The 24,707-nt window shown below is 27.6% G+C and overlaps 1 protein-coding gene across 1 annotated transcript in view; it reads right to left on the bottom strand.

Annotated features, from left to right (window-relative positions):
* Positions 1-10,750: 10,750 nt before the first annotated feature.
* Positions 10,751-24,707, bottom strand: part of LOC111635027 (carboxy-terminal domain RNA polymerase II polypeptide A small phosphatase 1-like) — an 87,213-nt gene continuing 73,256 nt past the window's right edge. The window contains exons 6-8 of the mRNA XM_023379874.1: positions 18,965-19,057; positions 18,713-18,811; positions 10,751-11,424 (exon numbers count right to left, since the gene is read on the bottom strand). Of these exons, the coding sequence (XP_023235642.1) occupies positions 11,203-11,424; positions 18,713-18,811; positions 18,965-19,057 (414 nt within the window). The 3' untranslated portion in view covers positions 10,751-11,202. The remainder of the gene's footprint in view (positions 11,425-18,712; positions 18,812-18,964; positions 19,058-24,707) is intronic.

Here is a 24,707-nt window from a genome sequence, read left to right as displayed (position 1 = left end):
AATGTTCTTTAAATATTTTTTGCTACTTGTACAAAACAGTGCCAAGTTTTGTACACTTTGATTATAATCTATAATTATAAAATACTGGTTTCCTAAATATATTACTTATTTCTCTTGAAAATTATTTCTGATCAATGTACAATACCTAAAACTTAAAAAAGTTATAAATCAAATAAGAACGAAGTCTTCATTTTTAGTCTAACAAAAAACATACTATGAAAAATTATTTTATCAAATACAGTGGATTCCGCTTAATTGGGACACCGGTTAATCTAGGCAGCCGCTTTATTGGGCCAAATCTCAAAGAATGGAAATCAAACTAATAAATTAATACATAATTTAATTGCTTAATTGGGACAGTAGCAGAAAAGGAATTTAGCAATTTTTGATATATTTTAGTAATCTTCTGAAAATACATAGGCACTACGTACACTAATGTCATGTAGGCGTAACGATTGGCAGAGACAAAACAATTTTGTCTTGCTTGGACAGTTTGGTTTTTCTGGAGGGGGTTAGCATAGTAGGATGTATCACACGAGGATTTCGTCTGAGGCAGACCTGAATGTGAATTACTGACCCTGCTCTGGATTGGACCAGACAATCCTCTTAAAAGCGAAGGGGCAAAGGTTGCTGGACAATTTTTTGAGGTCTCTGGACTGAGTTGGAAGACAGCTAGAATTCCCTTGGAAGGTATTGCGTACATAATTACATCTAGATTCAGACAGCAGCCATCCAATTGTTGAAACCAGCATCAAGCTGGAAGATTCTACGGACACTCCTACCAAACTGGCCCATCTCCAAGTAAAGTAAACTGTGCTCAAAGGAAGACCATAAAATGACTTTAGAGCAAACACTTTCCAACATTCTTTTCCAGGAAAAGGTTCAGAAAATGGAGCAAGTTGCCATTGCTGTGATTGACAGAGCAAACACTTTCTAACATTCTTCAGCGAGTGTTCAAGCGGTGTCATGTGATTCGTCTCTTCCTTGGGTCTATGGTTCGAAAAATTATGCGATCCATTTTACAGTGGTATTTGTACAAGATCCACATGTTGCAAAAGCTGCACCCTCAAGATCCAGAACAATGAACAGAGTTTGCTTACCGGTTTCAGGCCAGAATAGCCATTGACAATGCATGGCCATGGAACATTTTGCAGTCAGATGGGGCTCATTTCACCCTAGACAGAGCAGTGAATACTCAGAGCTGTCTCATATTGGGTACTGTAAGACCTGATGTTGTGCATGAACAGCCTCTGCACTCTGCTTACATGACCGTTTGGTGTGGTTTCACTTTTGACTTCATTCTTGGCCCCTTTTTCTTTGAGGAGATCACACCGCAATGCCCTAAAAGGTGTTCTGTGACAGGTGATAGTTACTGCAAACTTCTGCTGCATCATGTCATTCCTGCTTTACAAGAATAAGGATGTTTAGAGACTACTGTCTTAATGCAAGATGGGGCAACCTTAATGCAAGAAGCTGCACCCTCAAGATCCAGAACATACTACCTGACAAGTGAATGGACTGTTGCATAAAATATTTGGAGACAATCCGGTAATTTTTGAGTTTTCCAAATGCCTGGCCTCCTCATTCTCCAGACTTGAATCCCTGTGACTTTTGGTTGTTGGGATATCTGAAAGATTGTGTCTATAGAGGAAGCATACAGACTGCCTAAATTGAAAACAAGCATAACATGACCTGTTGCTGCAATTTCTCAAGAAACCTATCGGGCTACTGTTGAACACACTGTAAGGCATTTTGAACACATGATTGAAGCAAATGGATTGCACATTGAACAAATGTCATGAATAAAAACTTTTTGCATGTTTCCATTTTGTATTTCTTGTTCTTCATGCGCCATTTTCTCAGCTAGTGGTAAAAATTTAAACTAATCATTTTTTTGTATTTTCCTCCCCCCATGATCCATATAATGTATATGCNAAAAAAAAAAAAAAAAAAAAAAAAAAAAAAAAAAAAAAAAAAAAAAAAAAAAAAAAAAAAAAAAAAAAAAAAAAAAAAAAAAAAAAAAAAAAAAAAAAAAAAAAAAAAAAAAAAAAAAAAAAAAAAAAAAAAAAAAAAAAAAAAAAAAAAAAAAAAAAAAAAAAAAAAAAAAAAAAAAAAAAAAAAAAAAAAAAAAAAAAAAAAAAAAAAAAAAAAAAAAAAAAAAAAAAAAAAAAAAAAAAAAAAAAAAAAAAAAAAAAAAAAAAAAAAAAAAAAAAAAAAAAAAAAAAAAAAAAAAAAAAAAAAAAAAAAAAAAAAAAAAAAAAAAAAAAAAAAAAAAAAAAAAAAAAAAAAAAAAAAAAAAAAAAAAAAAAAAAAAAAAAAAAAAAAAAAAAAAAAAAAAAAAAAAAAAAAAAAAAAAAAAAAAAAAAAAAAAAAAAAAAAAAAAAAAAAAAAAAAAAAAAAAAAAAAAAAAAAAAAAAAAAAAAAAAAAAAAAAAAAAAAAAAAAAAAAAAAAAAAAAAAAAAAAAAAAAAAAAAAAAAAAAAAAAAAAAAAAAAAAAAAAAAAAAAAAAAAAAAAAAAAAAAAAAAAAAAAAAAAAAAAAAAAAAAAAAAAAAAAAAAAAAAAAAAAAAAAAAAAAAAAAAAAAAAAAAAAAAAAAAAAAAAAAAAAAAAAAAAAAAAAAAAAAAAAAAAAAAAAAAAAAAAAAAAAAAAAAAAAAAAAAAAAAAAAAAAAAAAAAAAAAAAAAAAAAAAAAAAAAAAAAAAAAAAAAAAAAAAAAAAAAAAAAAAAAAAAAAAAAAAAAAAAAAAAAAAAAAAAAAAAAAAAAAAAAAAAAAAAAAAAAAAAAAAAAAAAAAAAAAAAAAAAAAAAAAAAAAAAAAAAAAAAAAAAAAAAAAAAAAAAAAAAAAAAAAAAAAAAAAAAAAAAAAAAAAAAAAAAAAAAAAAAAAAAAAAAAAAAAAAAAAAAAAAAAAAAAAAAAAAAAAAAAAAAAAAAAAAAAAAAAAAAAAAAAAAAAAAAAAAAAAAAAAAAAAAAAAAAAAAAAAAAAAAAAAAAAAAAAAAAAAAAAAAAAAAAAAAAAAAAAAAAAAAAAAAAAAAAAAAAAAAAAAAAAAAAAAAAAAAAAAAAAAAAAAAAAAAAAAAAAAAAAAAAAAAAAAAAAAAAAAAAAAAAAAAAAAAAAAAAAAAAAAAAAAAAAAAAAAAAAAAAAAAAAAAAAAAAAAAAAAAAAAAAAAAAAAAAAAAAAAAAAAAAAAAAAAAAAAAAAAAAAAAAAAAAAAAAAAAAAAAAAAAAAAAAAAAAAAAAAAAAAAAAAAAAAAAAAAAAAAAAAAAAAAAAAAAAAAAAAAAAAAAAAAAAAAAAAAAAAAAAAAAAAAAAAAAAAAAAAAAAAAAAAAAAAAAAAAAAAAAAAAAAAAAAAAAAAAAAAAAAAAAAAAAAAAAAAAAAAAAAAAAAAAAAAAAAAAAAAAAAAAAAAAAAAAAAAAAAAAAAAAAAAAAAAAAAAAAAAAAAAAAAAAAAAAAAAAAAAAAAAAAAAAAAAAAAAAAAAAAAAAAAAAAAAAAAAAAAAAAAAAAAAAAAAAAAAAAAAAAAAAAAAAAAAAAAAAAAAAAAAAAAAAAAAAAAAAAAAAAAAAAAAAAAAAAAAAAAAAAAAAAAAAAAAAAAAAAAAAAAAAAAAAAAAAAAAAAAAAAAAAAAAAAAAAAAAAAAAAAAAAAAAAAAAAAAAAAAAAAAAAAAAAAAAAAAAAAAAAAAAAAAAAAAAAAAAAAAAAAAAAAAAAAAAAAAAAAAAAAAAAAAAAAAAAAAAAAAAAAAAAAAAAAAAAAAAAAAAAAAAAAAAAAAAAAAAAAAAAAAAAAAAAAAAAAAAAAAAAAAAAAAAAAAAAAAAAAAAAAAAAAAAAAAAAAAAAAAAAAAAAAAAAAAAAAAAAAAAAAAAAAAAAAAAAAAAAAAAAAAAAAAAAAAAAAAAAAAAAAAAAAAAAAAAAAAAAAAAAAAAAAAAAAAAAAAAAAAAAAAAAAAAAAAAAAAAAAAAAAAAAAAAAAAAAAAAAAAAAAAAAAAAAAAAAAAAAAAAAAAAAAAAAAAAAAAAAAAAAAAAAAAAAAAAAAAAAAAAAAAAAAAAAAAAAAAAAAAAAAAAAAAAAAAAAAAAAAAAAAAAAAAAAAAAAAAAAAAAAAAAAAAAAAAAAAAAAAAAAAAAAAAAAAAAAAAAAAAAAAAAAAAAAAAAAAAAAAAAAAAAAAAAAAAAAAAAAAAAAAAAAAAAAAAAAAAAAAAAAAAAAAAAAAAAAAAAAAAAAAAAAAAAAAAAAAAAAAAAAAAAAAAAAAAAAAAAAAAAAAAAAAAAAAAAAAAAAAAAAAAAAAAAAAAAAAAAAAAAAAAAAAAAAAAAAAAAAAAAAAAAAAAAAAAAAAAAAAAAAAAAAAAAAAAAAAAAAAAAAAAAAAAAAAAAAAAAAAAAAAAAAAAAAAAAAAAAAAAAAAAAAAAAAAAAAAAAAAAAAAAAAAAAAAAAAAAAAAAAAAAAAAAAAAAAAAAAAAAAAAAAAAAAAAAAAAAAAAAAAAAAAAAAAAAAAAAAAAAAAAAAAAAAAAAAAAAAAAAAAAAAAAAAAAAAAAAAAAAAAAAAAAAAAAAAAAAAAAAAAAAAAAAAAAAAAAAAAAAAAAAAAAAAAAAAAAAAAAAAAAAAAAAAAAAAAAAAAAAAAAAAAAAAAAAAAAAAAAAAAAAAAAAAAAAAAAAAAAAAAAAAAAAAAAAAAAAAAAAAAAAAAAAAAAAAAAAAAAAAAAAAAAAAAAAAAAAAAAAAAAAAAAAAAAAAAAAAAAAAAAAAAAAAAAAAAAAAAAAAAAAAAAAAAAAAAAAAAAAAAAAAAAAAAAAAAAAAAAAAAAAAAAAAAAAAAAAAAAAAAAAAAAAAAAAAAAAAAAAAAAAAAAAAAAAAAAAAAAAAAAAAAAAAAAAAAAAAAAAAAAAAAAAAAAAAAAAAAAAAAAAAAAAAAAAAAAAAAAAAAAAAAAAAAAAAAAAAAAAAAAAAAAAAAAAAAAAAAAAAAAAAAAAAAAAAAAAAAAAAAAAAAAAAAAAAAAAAAAAAAAAAAAAAAAAAAAAAAAAAAAAAAAAAAAAAAAAAAAAAAAAAAAAAAAAAAAAAAAAAAAAAAAAAAAAAAAAAAAAAAAAAAAAAAAAAAAAAAAAAAAAAAAAAAAAAAAAAAAAAAAAAAAAAAAAAAAAAAAAAAAAAAAAAAAAAAAAAAAAAAAAAAAAAAAAAAAAAAAAAAAAAAAAAAAAAAAAAAAAAAAAAAAAAAAAAAAAAAAAAAAAAAAAAAAAAAAAAAAAAAAAAAAAAAAAAAAAAAAAAAAAAAAAAAAAAAAAAAAAAAAAAAAAAAAAAAAAAAAAAAAAAAAAAAAAAAAAAAAAAAAAAAAAAAAAAAAAAAAAAAAAAAAAAAAAAAAAAAAAAAAAAAAAAAAAAAAAAAAAAAAAAAAAAAAAAAAAAAAAAAAAAAAAAAAAAAAAAAAAAAAAAAAAAAAAAAAAAAAAAAAAAAAAAAAAAAAAAAAAAAAAAAAAAAAAAAAAAAAAAAAAAAAAAAAAAAAAAAAAAAAAAAAAATGGTTCAGCCCTGACAAACAAGCAACTCCATGAGAAAAACAATTTCAAAAATCATCATCCTCAAAACACATGCAGTGTCTATAATGGATTGGAAAGGCATGATTCATCACAAATTGCTTGAGCACAACCAAACACTCAATGAAGAGTTCTACATTCAACAACTACACCAACTCAATGAAGCAATTCAGCAAAATATTGTATACAATGGTACCTCAGGATATGGATGCCCCAGCATATGAAATTTTCAGGACACGACATGAAATTCGAACATATTTTTGCTCCACAATACAAATAAAAACTCACCATATGACATTACATTAGTTCGCAGTGCTATTTTTTATTCACTTCTGTTCATTGGTCTCAGTCTGCGTGTTTGCTTCGTTGTGGAAGGATCTCGCTCGATAAAGGAAATCTTGAGGTATTATCAGAAAGTGACTGATTTTATTGAAAAGAAACATCCCAAAAAGGTTCACACTGGTCGCATTGCTGCTTGGAGTAATGACATTTGCCTAAGTCATTTTAGAAACATTTTAAAAAGTAGGCAAAGCCAACTTTTTAAAACGTTTCTCTTTGGATAGACATTTTATCAAGCGACCTCTATCCAGTGAAAGTGCTGGTGGAAGTGAAGGAAAGAAAGCAAAAAGCAGCGAATAAAAATATAAAAAAACGCTAATTTTTTAAAATCTTTTCTAAGTTATTTTTAAGTTATTGTTACATTATCTTATGTAAGTTAAGTTTTAGTATCATTTCCCTTCTCCCTCTCTTCCGCCACCTGTTTACCTTTGAGGATAGACAACAGTGGAGGTGTAAAGTGCAAATAAAACTACATTTTTTTAAATCAATTATTATTCTATTATGGTTATTTATACATTTACAACTACAAAACGCATTTTTCAGTGTTTTCCTTACTATAGTTTTTTTTAATGTACTACTTAGCTTTAATTTGAGTGTGTTTTTCGTGGTGGAATGAATTATTTGGTTTTACATGTAATTGTATGGGGAAAAATTATTCACCTTACAACATTTTCATGATATGATCTCAGTTTCAGAACGAATTAATTTTGTATCCTGAGGTACCACTGTATTTTCCTTTATCTTTAGGAATGAAAACAAGTTTTTATACTTTTATAAATTTGATTTTTATAATAAATTAAAAATATATTAAATATTTAAAATGAAATAAATAAAAGTTTACCTTTACATAATTACCCCTGTAGAAGACACATGATTCTCTAAAAAGCCGAGCACGAAATACTCCCCATTTATCCAGCAAATCAGCAACTGGATCTGCATACTATAATATCGAGAAAATCAATTTTAACCATCAGATATGTTGAGTAAAGAAAATGCTGTTTATAAAATTACAAAAAATAAAATTAAAACAGAAGATCATCATGTAAAATTTATTATGTAATAATAATTATACAAATACAATTTCTTAACTTACTTTTGCAAGGCTAGCAGTAAAAAGTACACACTCGTATAATTCACCCATCCTTTGTAAAAATTCATCTACAAAAGGCCTCTTAAGAACATAAACCTATTTTATAAAAAATTATTATGCAAAAAATTAAAACCTGACATATTTAAAGTTTTTCAAATTATAATACATCATCAAAAATTTTATATATTATTTCTTATAACAATTGCCACATTTTGTTTCTTAATCTTTACATCCTGAGATATTAAATGAAACAGATGCCAACACACACACACAATACATATTTATAGAATATTTTTCCTGATTTTTGACTTGTTTAAGATATCTCAAAACAGAGATGTGAAAAAAAACTCTGAGGGTCAAATTTGATACAATTCAATACTTTCTCTTGTTATGTATACATAACAGAAGGTAAAAAGTAAAAACCAAGTTATAAACAAAAATCTCCTTAAAGAATTTTTTCTGCATTTTTCAAAAAGTTTTAAAATTCATACACACGCACACACAGAGGTAATATCAGAAAGTTCCCAAATTACAGTAGGCCTATAAGAAGTTACAGTTCATCTTATTCAAATCTGAATGCCATCTCCTTCAAAGTATACAGCAATCCCAGCATGTCTTCCATGACTCAAAGATACTGCAGAAGTCATGAAGGTCAATAGTCTCTCTTTTACCTCAACTTGATTTTGGGGAACAAGACAAAGTCAGGTAAGTATGGACGGTACGAGACAACCACCATCTTACCAGCTAGAAACTGTCATTTTCAGCAAGATGCGAGTGGCTGTGTTGTCGTGATGCAATATCTGATTGCAATAGCACCACAGTTTCAGTCTTTTTCGGCACACACAGTCTCTCAAGTGCCTCAAATCATCACATTAAAAATCAGAATTGACTGCCACACCAGGAGGAACAAATTCTCCATAAATGTTGCCCTTAATGTTGAAAAGGAAACAATGAGCATAGTCTTTGCTGCACTCCTGACCTGACACACCTCCTTTGGTTGTGGTGACTGCAGGCTCCTCCATTAGAACTTCTCATTTGTCTCAGGATCATAGCAGTAAACCCACATTTCATCAGCTGTGATGATCCCTGATAGGAAAGTTGGGTTTTCATTATCTATGTCATTAAGTTCCTTACACACAAGCAAAAACAGCAGTGTCTTGACAACTGCCAGGATCCAAGGTACAAACTTCACAGTAATGCAATGCATGTTCAAACTGTGAATGAGAATCTCCTGGAACACCTCATAACTCATTCCAACAATTTCACAGAGCTGAATTTTCACAAATTGCTCAATGATAGTCTACATAGACGAGTTGGTAAATTTTTTAACATTTTTTTCTATTTTGCTGGTGGTTGGCCACTTGGAACAATCATCATTTTGAACAGACACCCAACCAACCTTAAAATGCACATGCCATTTAAAAACCTTTATAATTACATTAAAGCAAACACTCCTGGAAGGGTTGTCTTATAGTTTTATGGCATGTTAAATAATAAAAGCTTTAAATTAAATATAACTTTTATGATTTTAGACAAATGATGAATTCTCTCTGACTCAGAATGAAAACAGTATCACCATCAATTTACTGCTTTCTAAAATGTTGCACAAAATTCCCAATCAGGTTATATCTATTATGAAATATATATAGCTCTTTGGACTCACCAAGAAAAACAGAGATAGTACACTAAATTTATGTAAAAAAATTTTCTGTTATGCTTATTACACATTAACAAACTGAATTTGTACATTGAAGTTCTACTTGCATGTATCAGTGATATCTGTAACCTGTCAGTATATTCAAGATGTTGAAGTTCAAAGACACAGAATTAGCAAAGATTGTCAAGCAAAATTGTCTGGTGACAAAAAAACTCTCTCTAGAAATTACTAAAAGTTACTTGGTAGTTTAAAAAAGTTAAAATATAAAATAATAATATATAAGAAATTCATTACAAACATTTTTATATTAATATTTATTTTTTAATGAACATGTAATATTTTCTATATTTTATGTAAGTATGTATACAAATAGGCAACTTCATTCATTCAAACAACAATATCATTGTTGACAATATTTTAAAATCACAATATAGATACTGAAAGGCTACAATAACACTGTGCAGGACATGCACAAATACTTCAATCAAATACAAAACAATGATATTTTTATCACTGAAAGTAAATGACATTTCACAGAACTGAGCAGATATATCACTGACATGTGACTAGAATCTTATTTATTTATTTTTATANCATCAGTATTTAGTCATTTATTTATTATTATTTTTTAATTTATTTTGGTTTTACCGGTTTTACACTTAGTTACTCCAGTAGTCACCATTAATTGTATTTTTTATGAGTTGTATGCATATGTAAAATAGAAATAACTATTAAATGTATTCTGTAATTTCTTATATACTTTTACTTTTACAATAAGGACTGAATGGTATTGGCCTGAAATGCATTTCCTTTCATAAAAAATAGAAAATAAAATCAACCTTTTCCATCAAAAAAATTTTTCCTGTATGATAAGTTCTCCATAGCAATTTTATGCTTAATTCCAAAGAACATACAACCAAAAGAGAGAACAACAAGCAATCAAGTAAAAACAAAAATCCTCTCTCTCAATCCTCAAATTTCAATCAATCTCTCAATTTTTTTTATTAATGAAAAAAAATCCAAATTGTAATCATCAGTATTAAGTTGTTGATATCACTAATAATTAGTTATTAAATTAATTATTTTTTAAAGTAACTAATTATTGTTGTACTATTGTAATAAGTATAATACTAAAACTATACCGAGATACCACTGTATACAATAAACTCTAATTTAATTGGGTCTCAAACAGCCTTCTTGAATGGACACTGAATGAATTTTTCCCGGAATGATGTAAATTACACAAATCCAAATGATTGACCTAATTAAGTGCTATTATTAATGATTAACTATTAAGCAATTTCATACTAGAGGTAAGCATTAGGTGCCATCTCTTATTAAATTTAATATTTAGAATATTCTGATTACATGAATCTATTCCAGAGCCTCAAAAATACACTTATAAATGTCTTGTTAAATTTGTGTTAAATTCTGGTCACTTTTATAAGCCTATCATACATGCATCATAAAAAAAATGCAGTAAACTTTCTCATTTCTTTGCAAAGTTTAACAGAATTCTACACTGAGCAATAACTTTGGGAAGAGCAACATATTTCCTTTGTTTCAGTTGGGAATACCTGTACAAAATACAGAGGGCAAAATAAGCCTATTAATTTTATTAAATTAAGCTTTTGCATATTTAACAACTGTCATTACTTTTAATTAAATCATAAATTTCACAGCTATTAAAACACAAATGTAACATGTTATTGCTACTACAAGGTTGTATTATTTGCTTAGAAGCTTACTTTGAACATTTTACTATGCACTTTGAGTAAAATCAACTTGAAATATCTGCAGATAAAATGCATATCCAACATATTCTTTTTGAGTTTCACTGTATGAACAGTAAAAAAGATTTGTGATATGTATGGGGAAGATGCATGTAAACTTTGAGCATGTCAAATGTGGTTTTAAAGCTTCATTCTGAAAATTTTGAACTAAATGATACATAACATATAGAGCACTCAAAAGCCACCCACAAAAAAAATTTCAAGATGAAATTGTTAAAATTGGCAAATAACTCCTCAATGTGTTACTGACATGCATTGTTGAAATGCTTCATTGACTTTGATGAAAATAGGTAATTCTAGGGTTTCATTTTATTTTTGACAAGGCTATGTCTTGTTTATGATATAAATTGCAGTGCCATAATGGCCGGACATGGAGGTGTGAAGGAAAAATTTTGACATTGGATAGGTTAATTTCACCGAAAATGCCTCATGGACAACCTCGTGGTCATGGTCATGGCCGGTGACATTTGAACAATCACACTCAAAACTAGTGATACCAAAGAAGATTGGAGAATGAGAAAAAAGACCCACCATGAGTGTCAAAGTGATCTCACTTAGTAGTGAGTCTCTGAGACACAGTCTCGTTCCAAAAATGGCCTTGCTGTTTTACTTGTTACTCATTTTTATCATAGAAAAATTGTATGGATGACAAAACTGAAGTTAAAATAAAATTATTTGTTATCAAATCGAAAGTTTGTTCAAGTAGATTGTGTTTGTTTGGCTAAGTGCCAAACGAACAGCCAAAACCTGCATTTGAATACAAAATTGTTCACATTAAGAACAATACGAGTACTGATGTACTATACCAGTGTATTATAATTATTTAATTTAGTTAAATTCAATGTTCCTGAAATACTACTAAAAAGAAAACAGATATTTTGATGATAATTTATAGTAATAAACAAAAACCTTACAAATAAAGAAATAAAACTTACAGCATTATCTGGGTGGAAGATATAGGATGCAGGAGAATTATCCATTATCACAACCCTTTGTAAATCTCTCCCTAGTCTTCCTAAATCCTTAAAAAATAATATTGTAAAATTTATTATTAAAACAGTGCTGAAAAAATAATGTAAAAAAATATTTAGAAAAAGAAAGAAATCCAATTTCTATAATTGAAGCATGCAAGGCCTTAATGCTATAAATGCCATTTTCCTCTAAATACATTTTATTAAAGAACTGAATTCTAAACACAACATTTTCTGGTGAAAAAAATAAAATATCGTGGCGATAGTGGTGTCGTAAGTGTCCATATTTTGAAGTTGAATTTATGTGAAGCCATAACATTTAAAGTACCAGCGTGCAACTCGTGACTTTTGGTGCTTAAAACATTACAGACTATATTTATATCATTTTGATATTCCAGAGAATTTGTAACTTAGTGAACTTTTACCATTTTATTGTAAAATTGAAATAAATTCATTTGCTAGAAAAAGTTTTTTTTACCTTTTCTGTAAAGTTTCCTTTTTAGTATTTACGATATTATGGCATTGCATGCTTCAATTCTAAAAAAATAGCAAACTGGATTAATTTTAACTGTTTGATAATTACCTTTTATTTTAGATATAATATTTTTAAAATATCCGTATTAAAATAATCACACTGTTTTGTATGAATACCAAAAAATATTTATTTAAAGAATATTTTCATCTCCATTTCAACCATCTTCAGTTTACAAATTGAACATCAATTTTAATCGTTGTTCAATGGAATATAACGTTCAAATGCAGGAGTTTAAAATTATTTTTAATTTGTAAATTTAAGATAGCTCAAATGGAGCCAAAAAATGTTCTTTAAATATTTTTTGCTACTTGTACAAAACAGTGCCAAGTTTTGTACACTTTGATTATAATCTATAATTATAAAATACTGGTTTCCTAAATATATTACTTATTTCTCTTGAAAATTATTTCTGATCAATGTACAATACCTAAAACTTAAAAAAGTTATAAATCAAATAAGAACGAAGTCTTCATTTTTAGTCTAACAAAAAACATACTATGAAAAATTATTTTATCAAATACAGTGGATTCCGCTTAATTGGGACACCGGTTAATCTAGGCAGCCGCTTTATTGGGCCAAATCTCAAAGAATGGAAATCAAACTAATAAATTAATACATAATTTAATTGCTTAATTGGGACAGTAGCAGAAAAGGAATTTAGCAATTTTTGATATATTTTAGTAATCTTCTGAAAATACATAGGCACTACGTACACTAATGTCATGTAGGCGTAACGATTGGCAGAGACAAAACAATTTTGTCTTGCTTGGACAGTTTGGTTTTTCTGGAGGGGGTTAGCATAGTAGGATGTATCACACGAGGATTTCGTCTGAGGCAGACCTGAATGTGAATTACTGACCCTGCTCTGGATTGGACCAGACAATCCTCTTAAAAGCGAAGGGGCAAAGGTTGCTGGACAATTTTTTGAGGTCTCTGGACTGAGTTGGAAGACAGCTAGAATTCCCTTGGAAGGTATTGCGTACATAATTACATCTAGATTCAGACAGCAGCCATCCAATTGTTGAAACCAGCATCAAGCTGGAAGATTCTACGGACACTCCTACCAAACTGGCCCATCTCCAAGTAAAGTAAACTGTGCTCAAAGGAAGACCATAAAATGACTTTAGAGCAAACACTTTCCAACATTCTTTTCCAGGAAAAGGTTCAGAAAATGGAGCAAGTTGCCATTGCTGTGATTGACAGAGCAAACACTTTCTAACATTCTTCAGCGAGTGTTCAAGCGGTGTCATGTGATTCGTCTCTTCCTTGGGTCTATGGTTCGAAAAATTATGCGATCCATTTTACAGTGGTATTTGTACAAGATCCACATGTTGCAAAAGCTGCACCCTCAAGATCCAGAACAATGAACAGAGTTTGCTTACCGGTTTCAGGCCAGAATAGCCATTGACAATGCATGGCCATGGAACATTTTGCAGTCAGATGGGGCTCATTTCACCCTAGACAGAGCAGTGAATACTCAGAGCTGTCTCATATTGGGTACTGTAAGACCTGATGTTGTGCATGAACAGCCTCTGCACTCTGCTTACATGACCGTTTGGTGTGGTTTCACTTTTGACTTCATTCTTGGCCCCTTTTTCTTTGAGGAGATCACACCGCAATGCCCTAAAAGGTGTTCTGTGACAGGTGATAGTTACTGCAAACTTCTGCTGCATCATGTCATTCCTGCTTTACAAGAATAAGGATGTTTAGAGACTACTGTCTTAATGCAAGATGGGGCAACCTTAATGCAAGAAGCTGCACCCTCAAGATCCAGAACATACTACCTGACAAGTGAATGGACTGTTGCATAAAATATTTGGAGACAATCCGGTAATTTTTGAGTTTTCCAAATGCCTGGCCTCCTCATTCTCCAGACTTGAATCCCTGTGACTTTTGGTTGTTGGGATATCTGAAAGATTGTGTCTATAGAGGAAGCATACAGACTGCCTAAATTGAAAACAAGCATAACATGACCTGTTGCTGCAATTTCTCAAGAAACCTATCGGGCTACTGTTGAACACACTGTAAGGCATTTTGAACACATGATTGAAGCAAATGGATTGCACATTGAACAAATGTCATGAATAAAAACTTTTTGCATGTTTCCATTTTGTATTTCTTGTTCTTCATGCGCCATTTTCTCAGCTAGTGGTAAAAATTTAAACTAATCATTTTTTTGTATTTTCCTCCCCCCATGATCCATATAATGTATATGCCAAGTTTCATCAAAATATGTCGAACGGGCTCTATACGTGTCTAAGTAGGTCAACTTTAATTATAACCACCCTGTATGAATGGAATTTCTTGATATTATTCAAATAAAATCATTTAATAAAATTTGTAATTTACTAAAAAATTAGTATTACAAAAAATTTGAAAAATTTATGGGTTTTCATAACACTAAATGATAAATCATAAAACTGAATAATGCAATAAATAGCAATATCAATAGCAGCATCAAATTCATAACTAATATTTTACACAAAATAGTTTTAAAAAATATTTAGCCTATGCATATTTTTAATATATAACATTTTGGAATTTTCATATGTTTTTAATTGACATTATGTATAAAATATATTGTATAGTGTAGTTACATAAAATTATATAATATGCACTATATAAACTATTATTTTTGATTTCATTCTAATTATGATGATGATAAAAAAATACTGTGCACTATTGTTCTGGAAAACCTCTAAATATTTACTTTGGAAGGAGTTGTTATAAATTTTTTAATCACTGTAGCTTCAGATACAAATAAAAAGATTGTTTTAATACAGTAGCCTTAAACAAATAAAGCAAGTTTTGCCACTGCCCTGGCAAAATGCCATTACCACAATGTTAAATTTTATGTGATAAAGCAAACAAAAATTTTGCCAGAATTTGTTAAACGCAATTGTAAATTACCTTCACAACCCACAAAAATAAGCCTATTTCTGATAATGGTCGCTTTTTTCACTTTTTGAAATAAATGAATAATAAAAAGTAGTACTGTAAGAAATGTTCCATTTTAAGTAGAATAGATATTCTAGAGTTTGATCCAGATTGTATAGAGCAATTCAAACATCTGGTTTTAGCAGACCATTCTACTGTCTACTCAGAAAATAGGGCTTAAAATTTAAGCACACACACACACATCTTTAAATGAATATGGTCCCATGCAAACAAATGTTAGTTTGCATATCAGAAAGTTAATACAATATTGCCAGATTTGGTTACTTCTCATTTTATTTCACTTGAAAATCACTTTATTACAAAAACAATTTAAATGTTCTAAATTTAATTTTATTTAAGTTAATTTAAAATATTATAATTTAGTGGTTTTGATCACCTATTGAAGGCCTTAATTCCTGTAATTATACAACCCTGACCTGTTAGTATGCTTTATCAAAAATCTGTATTAACAGCCATTCCCCTAGCAATCCTTATTAGTGCAAGTTGACTATATAAGCAATAGAGTCTATGCCTATGTTACTGCTATAAGATTATTCTTTTTACTGGTTTTGGATATATTTGTATGTATAAAAATATTTACTGATAAATCATCAAGTATATCATCATGAATACTGAACATAACAATAATAAGCAATAGAATACATTATAACATATCTGATGATGTTTGTTAGAAACAGATAAAAACATTTACTGATTTAAATGTTTTCATTTCTTTTACTGGTTTTGGGTATATTTACGCACATTTTCTTTCCATACCACCAGTTTTTTGAAAAAGTGAATGCTAAAAGACTACTTTAAAATACAGTAAAACTTCACTTTGCAGCCACCTTGCTTATGTTCCAATCCTGAAAAAGTTTTAATACAAATCAAACTCCATATTGGTGGTGGCCACCTCACTTAATTGGAAAAGCTAGGAATGTCCTGAAATGACGTTTATCCCTGTTTAAATGACCAACAGAACAAAAAACCTACTAATCCTACTCTTAACATATTGTTTAAAGCACTTTAAAGGGCTTTGTTGCTATAGTTTTGGAACAGTTTGCTAAGCTCCCTCTAACAGATGATGTTCAAATTAAATAAATCTTCACTTACATTAGACAAATTAAATTTCTCTAGAATTTAGTAAGAAGAAAAACAATTCTATATTTTTTCCATATTTTTATACAAAATATAACTATGTAAAACAGTAAATGATCAGTCTACTTTATTGATACATCATTTGCAACACCGAACAAGGAAAAATATTGATCATCCCGATGTAAAAGCTGGTTTAATTATTAACATTAATTGTTAAAAATTTTTCTGACATTTGGAGGATATTTCTGCATATCTAGTAACTTCTGTTTAATAATTTTTCTGAATTTTCCTGTTAAAATACAGTATTTAAATAAAATCTTTACTATCATTTCTTAAATATATTGATTCTGTCTGTGGATACTAAACAATTCTGTTTAATAGACTGCTTTACTGTACAGTACTTGAACAAATCCTATTTCAACTTGCTTGCATTCACTGTAAATGTACTTTGTATTTCAATATTCTATTATTCAAAGTTAATACATTAACCTGTATGAAATTTTGAATTTCTGTACATTGCAAATTATGTGCAGTATTATGTGAATTTATTTATTTATTATTTTGCTTACTTTTATAACCTGTATTAAACCTTTAGCAGAATTCAGTACAGTACTCAAACTATAGTTCTATATATATATATATTAATCCCATTTAGATGACCACCTCATTTATGTACCATAAATTGTATACCCCTAAAATAGTATATTTTTATTGCTAGATAGTTAAAGGTTTATTTTATTTATAAAATAGTATATATAGTAAAAAATCACTAATGTGTCCAACTCTTTAAAGAAAACCATGATGTTGAATAATGATACCACATTTATTTTTTATAAAATTAATGAATGGATGGATATGAAATATATTGGGTTGAGGAATTCATGAGCATTTTTTTCAAATTTAAAAATGCACACAGAAATAAAACATTTTGCAAATGCATTTTATATTATGTTATTTGAAAGAGAATTTCTTGCTCTACAAGACAGTATGTTTTGATTTTTTAATTTTATTGATTTTTGTGTATTTTCAGTTCATTAAAATGGAATGTCAATTGGACAAAACCGAGCATTTTTGACACCTTTGCTTTTTGCATTTAATCAAGATGTTATGGCTACTGAAGCTACTCATGAGATTTATGCTGTGTATGGAGGAGCAATGCCTCAAAGTAACACCCGCCATTGATTTTCATGTTTCAAAAATGGAAATGTTGACCTTGGACGATCACACATAGGTCAACCAATTGTGCTGGATGAAGAGCAATTAAATCAACTTCTCCATGAAAATCCATATCAAATGATCAGAGAATTGGCAAGACAGATGGATTGTGATCAAAAACCTGTGGTGAACCACTTTCACTAATGGGTAAGGTTCAGAAACTTGGGGCTTGAGTGCCACATTCCGAGTGAAAACAACAAAAATCAATACTCAACAATTGCCGCCAGTTCGCTCGCTTGACATCGTTCAATACATGATCACAGTGTTTTCTTTACCGCATTGTCACCGGCAATGAAAAATGGTGTGTTTATGTCAATATGAAGCAGTAAAAAAAAAAAAAAAAAAAAAAAAAAAAAAAATGGTTCAGCCCTGACAAACAAGCAACTCCATGAGAAAAACAATTTCAAAAATCATCATCCTCAAAACACATGCAGTGTCTATAATGGATTGGAAAGGCATGATTCATCACAAATTGCTTGAGCACAACCAAACACTCAATGAAGAGTTCTACATTCAACAACTACACCAACTCAATGAAGCAATTCAGCAAAATATTGTATACAATGGTACCTCAGGATATGGATGCCCCAGCATATGAAATTTTCAGGACACGACATGAAATTCGAACATATTTTTGCTCCACAATACAAATAAAAACTCACCATATGACATTACATTAGTTCGCAGTGCTATTTTTTATTCACTTCTGTTCATTGGTCTCAGTCTGCGTGTTTGCTTCGTTGTGGAAGGATCTCGCTCGATAAAGGAAATCTTGAGGTATTATCAGAAAGTGACTGATTTTATTGAAAAGAAACATCCCAAAAAGGTTCACACTGGTCGCATTGCTGCTTGGAGTAATGACATTTGCCTAAGTCATTTTAGAAACATTTTAAAAAGTAGGCAAAGCCAACTTTTTAAAACGTTTCTCTTTGGATAGACATTTTATCAAGCGACCTCTATCCAGTGAAAGTGCTGGTGGAAGTGAAGGAAAGAAAGCAAAAAGCAGCGAATAAAAATATAAAAAAACGCTAATTTTTTAAAATCTTTTCTAAGTTATTTTTAAGTTATTGTTACATTATCTTATGTAAGTTAAGTTTTAGTATCATTTCCCTTCTCCCTCTCTTCCGCCACCTGTTTACCTTTGAGGATAGACAACAGTGGAGGTGTAAAGTGCAAATAAAACTACATTTTTTTAAATCAATTATTATTCTATTATGGTTATTTATACATTTACAACTACAAAACGCATTTTTCAGTGTTTTCCTTACTATAGTTTTTTTTAATGTACTACTTAGCTTTAATTTGAGTGTGTTTTTCGTGGTGGAATGAATTATTTGGTTTTACATGTAATTGTATGGGGAAAAATTATTCACCTTACAACATTTTCATGATATGATCTCAGTTTCAGAACGAATTAATTTCGTATCCTGAGGTACCACTGTATTTTCCTTTATCTTTAGGAATGAAAACAAGTTTTTATACTTTTATAAATTTGATTTTTATTATAAATTAAAAATATATTAAATATTTAAAATGAAATAAATAAAAGTTTACCTTTACATAATTACCCCTGTAGAAGACACATGATTCTCTAAAAAGCCGAGCACGAAATACTCCCCATTTATCCAGCAAATCAGCAACTGGATCTGCATACTATAATATCGAGAAAATCAATTTTAACCATCAGATATGTTGAGTAAAGAAAATGCTGTTTATAAAATTACAAAAAATAAAATTAAAACAGAAGATCATCATGTAAAATTTATTATGTAATAATAATTATACAAATACAATTTCTTAACTTACTTTTGCAAGGCTAGCAGTAAAAAGTACACACTCGTATAATTCACCCATCCTTTGTAAAAATTCATCTACAAAAGGCCTCTTAAGAACATAAACCTATTTTATAAAAAATTATTATGCAAAAAATTAAAACCTGACATATTTAAAGTTTTTCAAATTATAATACATCATCAAAAATTTTATATATTATTTCTTATAACAATTGCCACATTTTGTTTCTTAATCTTTACATCCTGAGATATTAAATGAAACAGATGCCAACACACACACACAATACATATTTATAGAATATTTTTCCTGATTTTTGACTTGTTTAAGATATCTCAAAACAGAGATGTGAAAAAAAACTCTGAGGGTCAAATTTGATACAATTCAATACTTTCTCTTGTTATGTATACATAACAGAAGGTAAAAAGTAAAAACCAAGTTATAAACAAAAATGTTCTTAAAGAATTTTTTCTGCATTTTTCAAAAAGTTTTAAAATTCATACACACGCACACACAGAGGTAATATCAGAAAGTTCCCAAATTACAGTAGGCCTATAAGAAGTTACAGTTCATCTTATTCAAATCTGAATGCCATCTCCTTCAAAGTATACAGCAATCCCAGCATGTCTTCCATGACTCAAAGATACTGCAGAAGTCATGAAGGTCAATAGTCTCTCTTTTACCTCAACTTGATTTTGGGGAACAAGACAAAGTCAGGTAAGTATGGACGGTACGAGACAACCACCATCTTACCAGCTAGAAACTGTCATTTTCAGCAAGATGCGAGTGGCTGTGTTGTCGTGATGCAATATCTGATTGCAATAGCACCACAGTTTCAGTCTTTTTCGGCACACACAGTCTCTCAAGTGCCTCAAATCATCACATTAAAAATCAGAATTGACTGCCACACCAGGAGGAACAAATTCTCCATAAATGTTGCCCTTAATGTTGAAAAGGAAACAATGAGCATAGTCTTTGCTGCACTCCTGACCTGACACACCTCCTTTGGTTGTGGTGACTGCAGGCTCCTCCATTAGAACTTCTCATTTGTCTCAGGATCATAGCAGTAAACCCACATTTCATCAGCTGTGATGATCCCTGATAGGAAAGTTGGGTTTTCATTATCTATGTCATTAAGTTCCTTACACACAAGCAAAAACAGCAGTGTCTTGACAACTGCCAGGATCCAAGGTACAAACTTCACAGTAATGCAATGCATGTTCAAACTGTGAATGAGAATCTCCTGGAACACCTCATAACTCATTCCAACAATTTCACAGAGCTGAATTTTCACAAATTGCTCAATGATAGTCTACATAGACGAGTTGGTAAATTTTTTAACATTTTTTTCTATTTTGCTGGTGGTTGGCCACTTGGAACAATCATCATTTTGAACAGACACCCAACCAACCTTAAAATGCACATGCCATTTAAAAACCTTTATAATTACATTAAAGCAAACACTCCTGGAAGGGTTGTCTTATAGTTTTATGGCATGTTAAATAATAAAAGCTTTAAATTAAATATAACTTTTATGATTTTAGACAAATGATGAATTCTCTCTGACTCAGAATGAAAACAGTATCACCATCAATTTACTGCTTTCTAAAATGTTGCACAAAATTCCCAATCAGGTTATATCTATTATGAAATATATATAGCTCTTTGGACTCACCAAGAAAAACAGAGATAGTACACTAAATTTATGTAAAAAAATTTTCTGTTATGCTTATTACACATTAACAAACTGAATTTGTACATTGAAGTTCTACTTGCATGTATCAGTGATATCTGTAACCTGTCAGTATATTCAAGATGTTGAAGTTCAAAGACACAGAATTAGCAAAGATTGTCAAGCAAAATTGTCTGGTGACAAAAAAACTCTCTCTAGAAATTACGAAAAGTTACTTGGTAGTTTAAAAAAGTTAAAATATAAAATAATAATATATAAGAAATTCATTACAAACATTTTTATATTAATATTTATTTTTTAATGAACATGTAATATTTTCTATATTTTATGTAAGTATGTATACAAATAGGCAACTTCATTCATTCAAACAACAATATCATTGTTGACAATATTTTAAAATCACAATATAGATACTGAAAGGCTACAATAACACTGTGCAGGACATGCACAAATACTTCAATCAAATACAAAACAATGATATTTTTATCACTGAAAGTAAATGACATTTCACAGAACTGAGCAGATATATCACTGACATGTGACTAGAATCTTATTTATTTATTTTTATAATGATGCTATATATATATAACATATTTAAATTTTTATTCTGTATATACAGTAGAGCATCGATTATCTGACTCGACTGGGGTTGGTCAGATAACTGAAAAAACGGATAACTGAAAAATATGAAAAAATACATTATTAGTATAGTATATTAGTATATTATTATATCTCATGTAATTAGTATATTAGTATATCGCTATTAACCTACTTCGCGTTGAATTTTCATTGATGTTTTTAATGTCAAAAACTTTTTAAAATAATAATCGTCGCTATTGTGTCGTTAAAAATTATTTTATCGCTTACAAAACAAACAACCACTCATAATTAGAAAATTAAGCCTCATTTAAATACTAGCATCCCTTTCATGGTTGAGCCAGTGTTGCCAGCTAAAACATCAAAAATTTAACGAAAATAATATTAAAGGAGCCAAGACACAGCCAAATATTATAGCACCGCATCACCAGCAGACATTTGAATTTGCCGACTAGAACACAGTCAATTAACTGATATGATGGTTGATCGAGGGTCGGATAATCGATGCTCTACTGTACTGTATTTTTGTGTAATTTAATTTTGTAATCTCAATCCTTTTGGAACAAGGTTGGCAACATTAGAAAATAAAAGAGGGAATGCAGACCTCAAGGCATACAGAAGTGTTGTGGTCTTTTTCTCCATCTTTGTTTTGCAGACACCATGCTCAACCTCATGACTATGACTGCAAAACAATATGACAAGTAAGAGTCAACAGGACGACTCTCTACAATGATGAACACGTCAAGAGACAAATTGACTCCAGAAACAGGTAGTTCTACCTCTCCTGCTAAACTAAATCTTGTACTGTTCAAACCCATGTAGGAAGCTAAGCCTAACTTTGTGGATGAGATTGTTCAAAACGCAAGTGGCGAGACAAAGGTTTGACGAGCAAGAGTTCCACTTTCATATACCAGAATATTTACAGCACAAAGCTTTTGATTATTATTGTGAGAATTTAGTAGAGAAAAAAAATTGGGACAAAATGAAACAAAAATTGCTTGAGTACTTTCCACCAGAGGAAGAAGCTTACTTCATCAAGTTTGTAAACTGAAGACACTAGTGGAATAAAGATGTTTTGACTTGCTATAAAAACAAACCTCCTTGGCAGAAAAGGCTAAGTTAAACCTATATCAAACCATTATGGGCCTCAGAGCTGGTATGAATGCAGAAATCAGAAAATATATGGTAGCCACACCACCAGTCACCACTGTTGAATGGCTTCAGAAGGCTACTAAATTAATAAAAATTCAAAGGAAAGCAGATCATTGTTCAAGGACCCAAAAAGAAAATCATCTGACAGCTAAACCAAATTGAGAAAGTTACACAAATTCCCAGTACTTCACCAAGAACCAGGTACTGTCATGGCTGCACACAAAGGGAACAATGCCATCTTGGATTCTACCTCATGGTCAACCAAAGTACAGAGTTGGTGCATCACATGAGGACTGCCATCGCCCTGCTGTTTTTTCCTTCAACAAGGATTACCTGCCCAGTGTTGGAGAAAAGAATGTCCCCAGCTTCCACTCAGAGATGTCCACATAGAATCTGAAACAAACAAGTCAGGGCCAACTTTACCATCCTGACTACTATTAACTGTTTCAATAGAGTACAAAACAATGCCTACACTCATCAATACAGGAAGCTCTATCAGCCTCATTTCTCAGCAACTAGTGGATACTCTATCAAAATACTGTCAATACCAATAGAACACGAAGATCATCACTACAGCTGCAGGATCTACCAATAGCATGGCTAATGTATTAATTCCCCTTAAAATCTGAAGCCTGATAAAAAATGTGATGTTACATGTAGTACCCAGGTATTTCCCTTATTTAATTTTATCTTAACCAGACATTAGAATCTATGCCAAGCTCGAATTTCCTAGAATTAATCAGATCTTCCAAAGTCAAACAAAGTCAAATGTAATATTTTCAAAGGTAATAACCTTTGAAATATTACATTTAAATCAGTCCAATTCCTCAAAGAGCCACTATAGCAGGGATATTAGTCATTCTTGTAATACTCAATAGCTTATATAAGAGATCAGAGGGAGACTTCCTCATGTTCCTAACCTTGTCTTCCCACCTCCTTTGGCTCAAAATGCAATAAAGCTTGTAGGGGTAGGGATAGCTCTACTTCCTTAAAGATATCAAGCAGAGATTCCTTTAACATTAGGAATGTTAACCATAATCTGAACAATGAACAGAAGCTAAAAGCCATAATTTTGGGATTTCAGGGATTTTTTTTCTCCTGAGAAATTGTCACTGCCAGCCCTCAAAATAAATCTTCCTAGAATATTTCTCAAAGACAAAAGGCCAATCACCCTCAAACCTTACAAAACATCTTACTGGGATAGAGAAGAGATTGACAGACAGAACTATTGCTAAAATTGGGATTTGTCATATGCTGCCTCAGTCACATCAGCGAAAAAAAAGGAAAAGGAGGAAAAAACAAGCTTATGTATAATTATAGAAAGTTGAATGAGATGATTAAAATTAACAATAAACCTATTCCCAGAATAGTTGAGCTTTTGGATAGACTTACAAGTGCTAAGATATTTATACTGGTGACATTCTATCAGCACTACTGGAAGGTTCCTCTTCATTCTGAAGACAAAGAATTAACTGCCTTTGAAACAAATTCTGGTCATTTCCAGTAGAATTGTTTACCATTTGGCCTAAAAATATCACCATTATACTGGTGACGTTTTTAGGACATTGACACTGTTCATTCCCTCTTATATGGCCTGAGACCCAACAAAATTTTACAGAGAAATTACTCACAAACAGATGGCAAATCAGTTTATGGATTTTAATCACTATGGAGTGAGAAATAGATTCAGACAAGATCAAAGCCTGACGTGCACTGACTGAGTCAATGTAAATCATGCAGCAACGATGACCTTTCTACTTATATACTTTAAGACTAAATAACCTGCTGCTCTGCAGTAAAGATGGAAGAATTTGGTAGTATTTGTTCAGCCACCATTTCGTCCTGGCAGATGAAAACTAAGCCCACATAGTTATCCAATTTGAATTCATCAGTGTAAATAGGAATTAAATTCCTGTGACTATGTTGGATTTCTGCAAAGTTCTGTCTATACACACAGTCTGGAGTGGATTTCTTAGGAAAATGCTTCAAGCTAAGGTCTAGTTTTATCACAGGAGTTGACCAAGGTGATATACTGTCAACCTCGAGCTGTGAAATGTTGCTTGAGTCCAGTTCAATCGTGCTGCTTACATTCTCCATTCTTATGTCGAATGTAGGGACACTACTCATCTGAGCTGCAAATAATCTTTTCAGCTGAGTATCTGAACAATCAGCTGAAAGTTTATTCTGAGATTTCTGTTTAATGTAATAAAAAAGAGACAACTGTTCTCTCCTAAGAAAAAGTGGAGGCTCATAAACATCCACGCACAGGCTTTGGACAGAAATCCAAAAAGCACCAATGTGTAAATGCAATGCTTG

The sequence above is a fragment of the Centruroides sculpturatus genome, unplaced genomic scaffold, assembly GCF_000671375.1.
Source record: "Centruroides sculpturatus isolate CEXI.00-Female unplaced genomic scaffold, Cexi_2.0 scaffold876, whole genome shotgun sequence".
Taxonomy (NCBI): Eukaryota; Metazoa; Arthropoda; class Arachnida; order Scorpiones; family Buthidae; genus Centruroides; species Centruroides sculpturatus.
The sequence above is the reverse complement of the archived record's forward strand: the minus strand, read 5'-3'. Positions and strand labels throughout refer to the sequence as shown.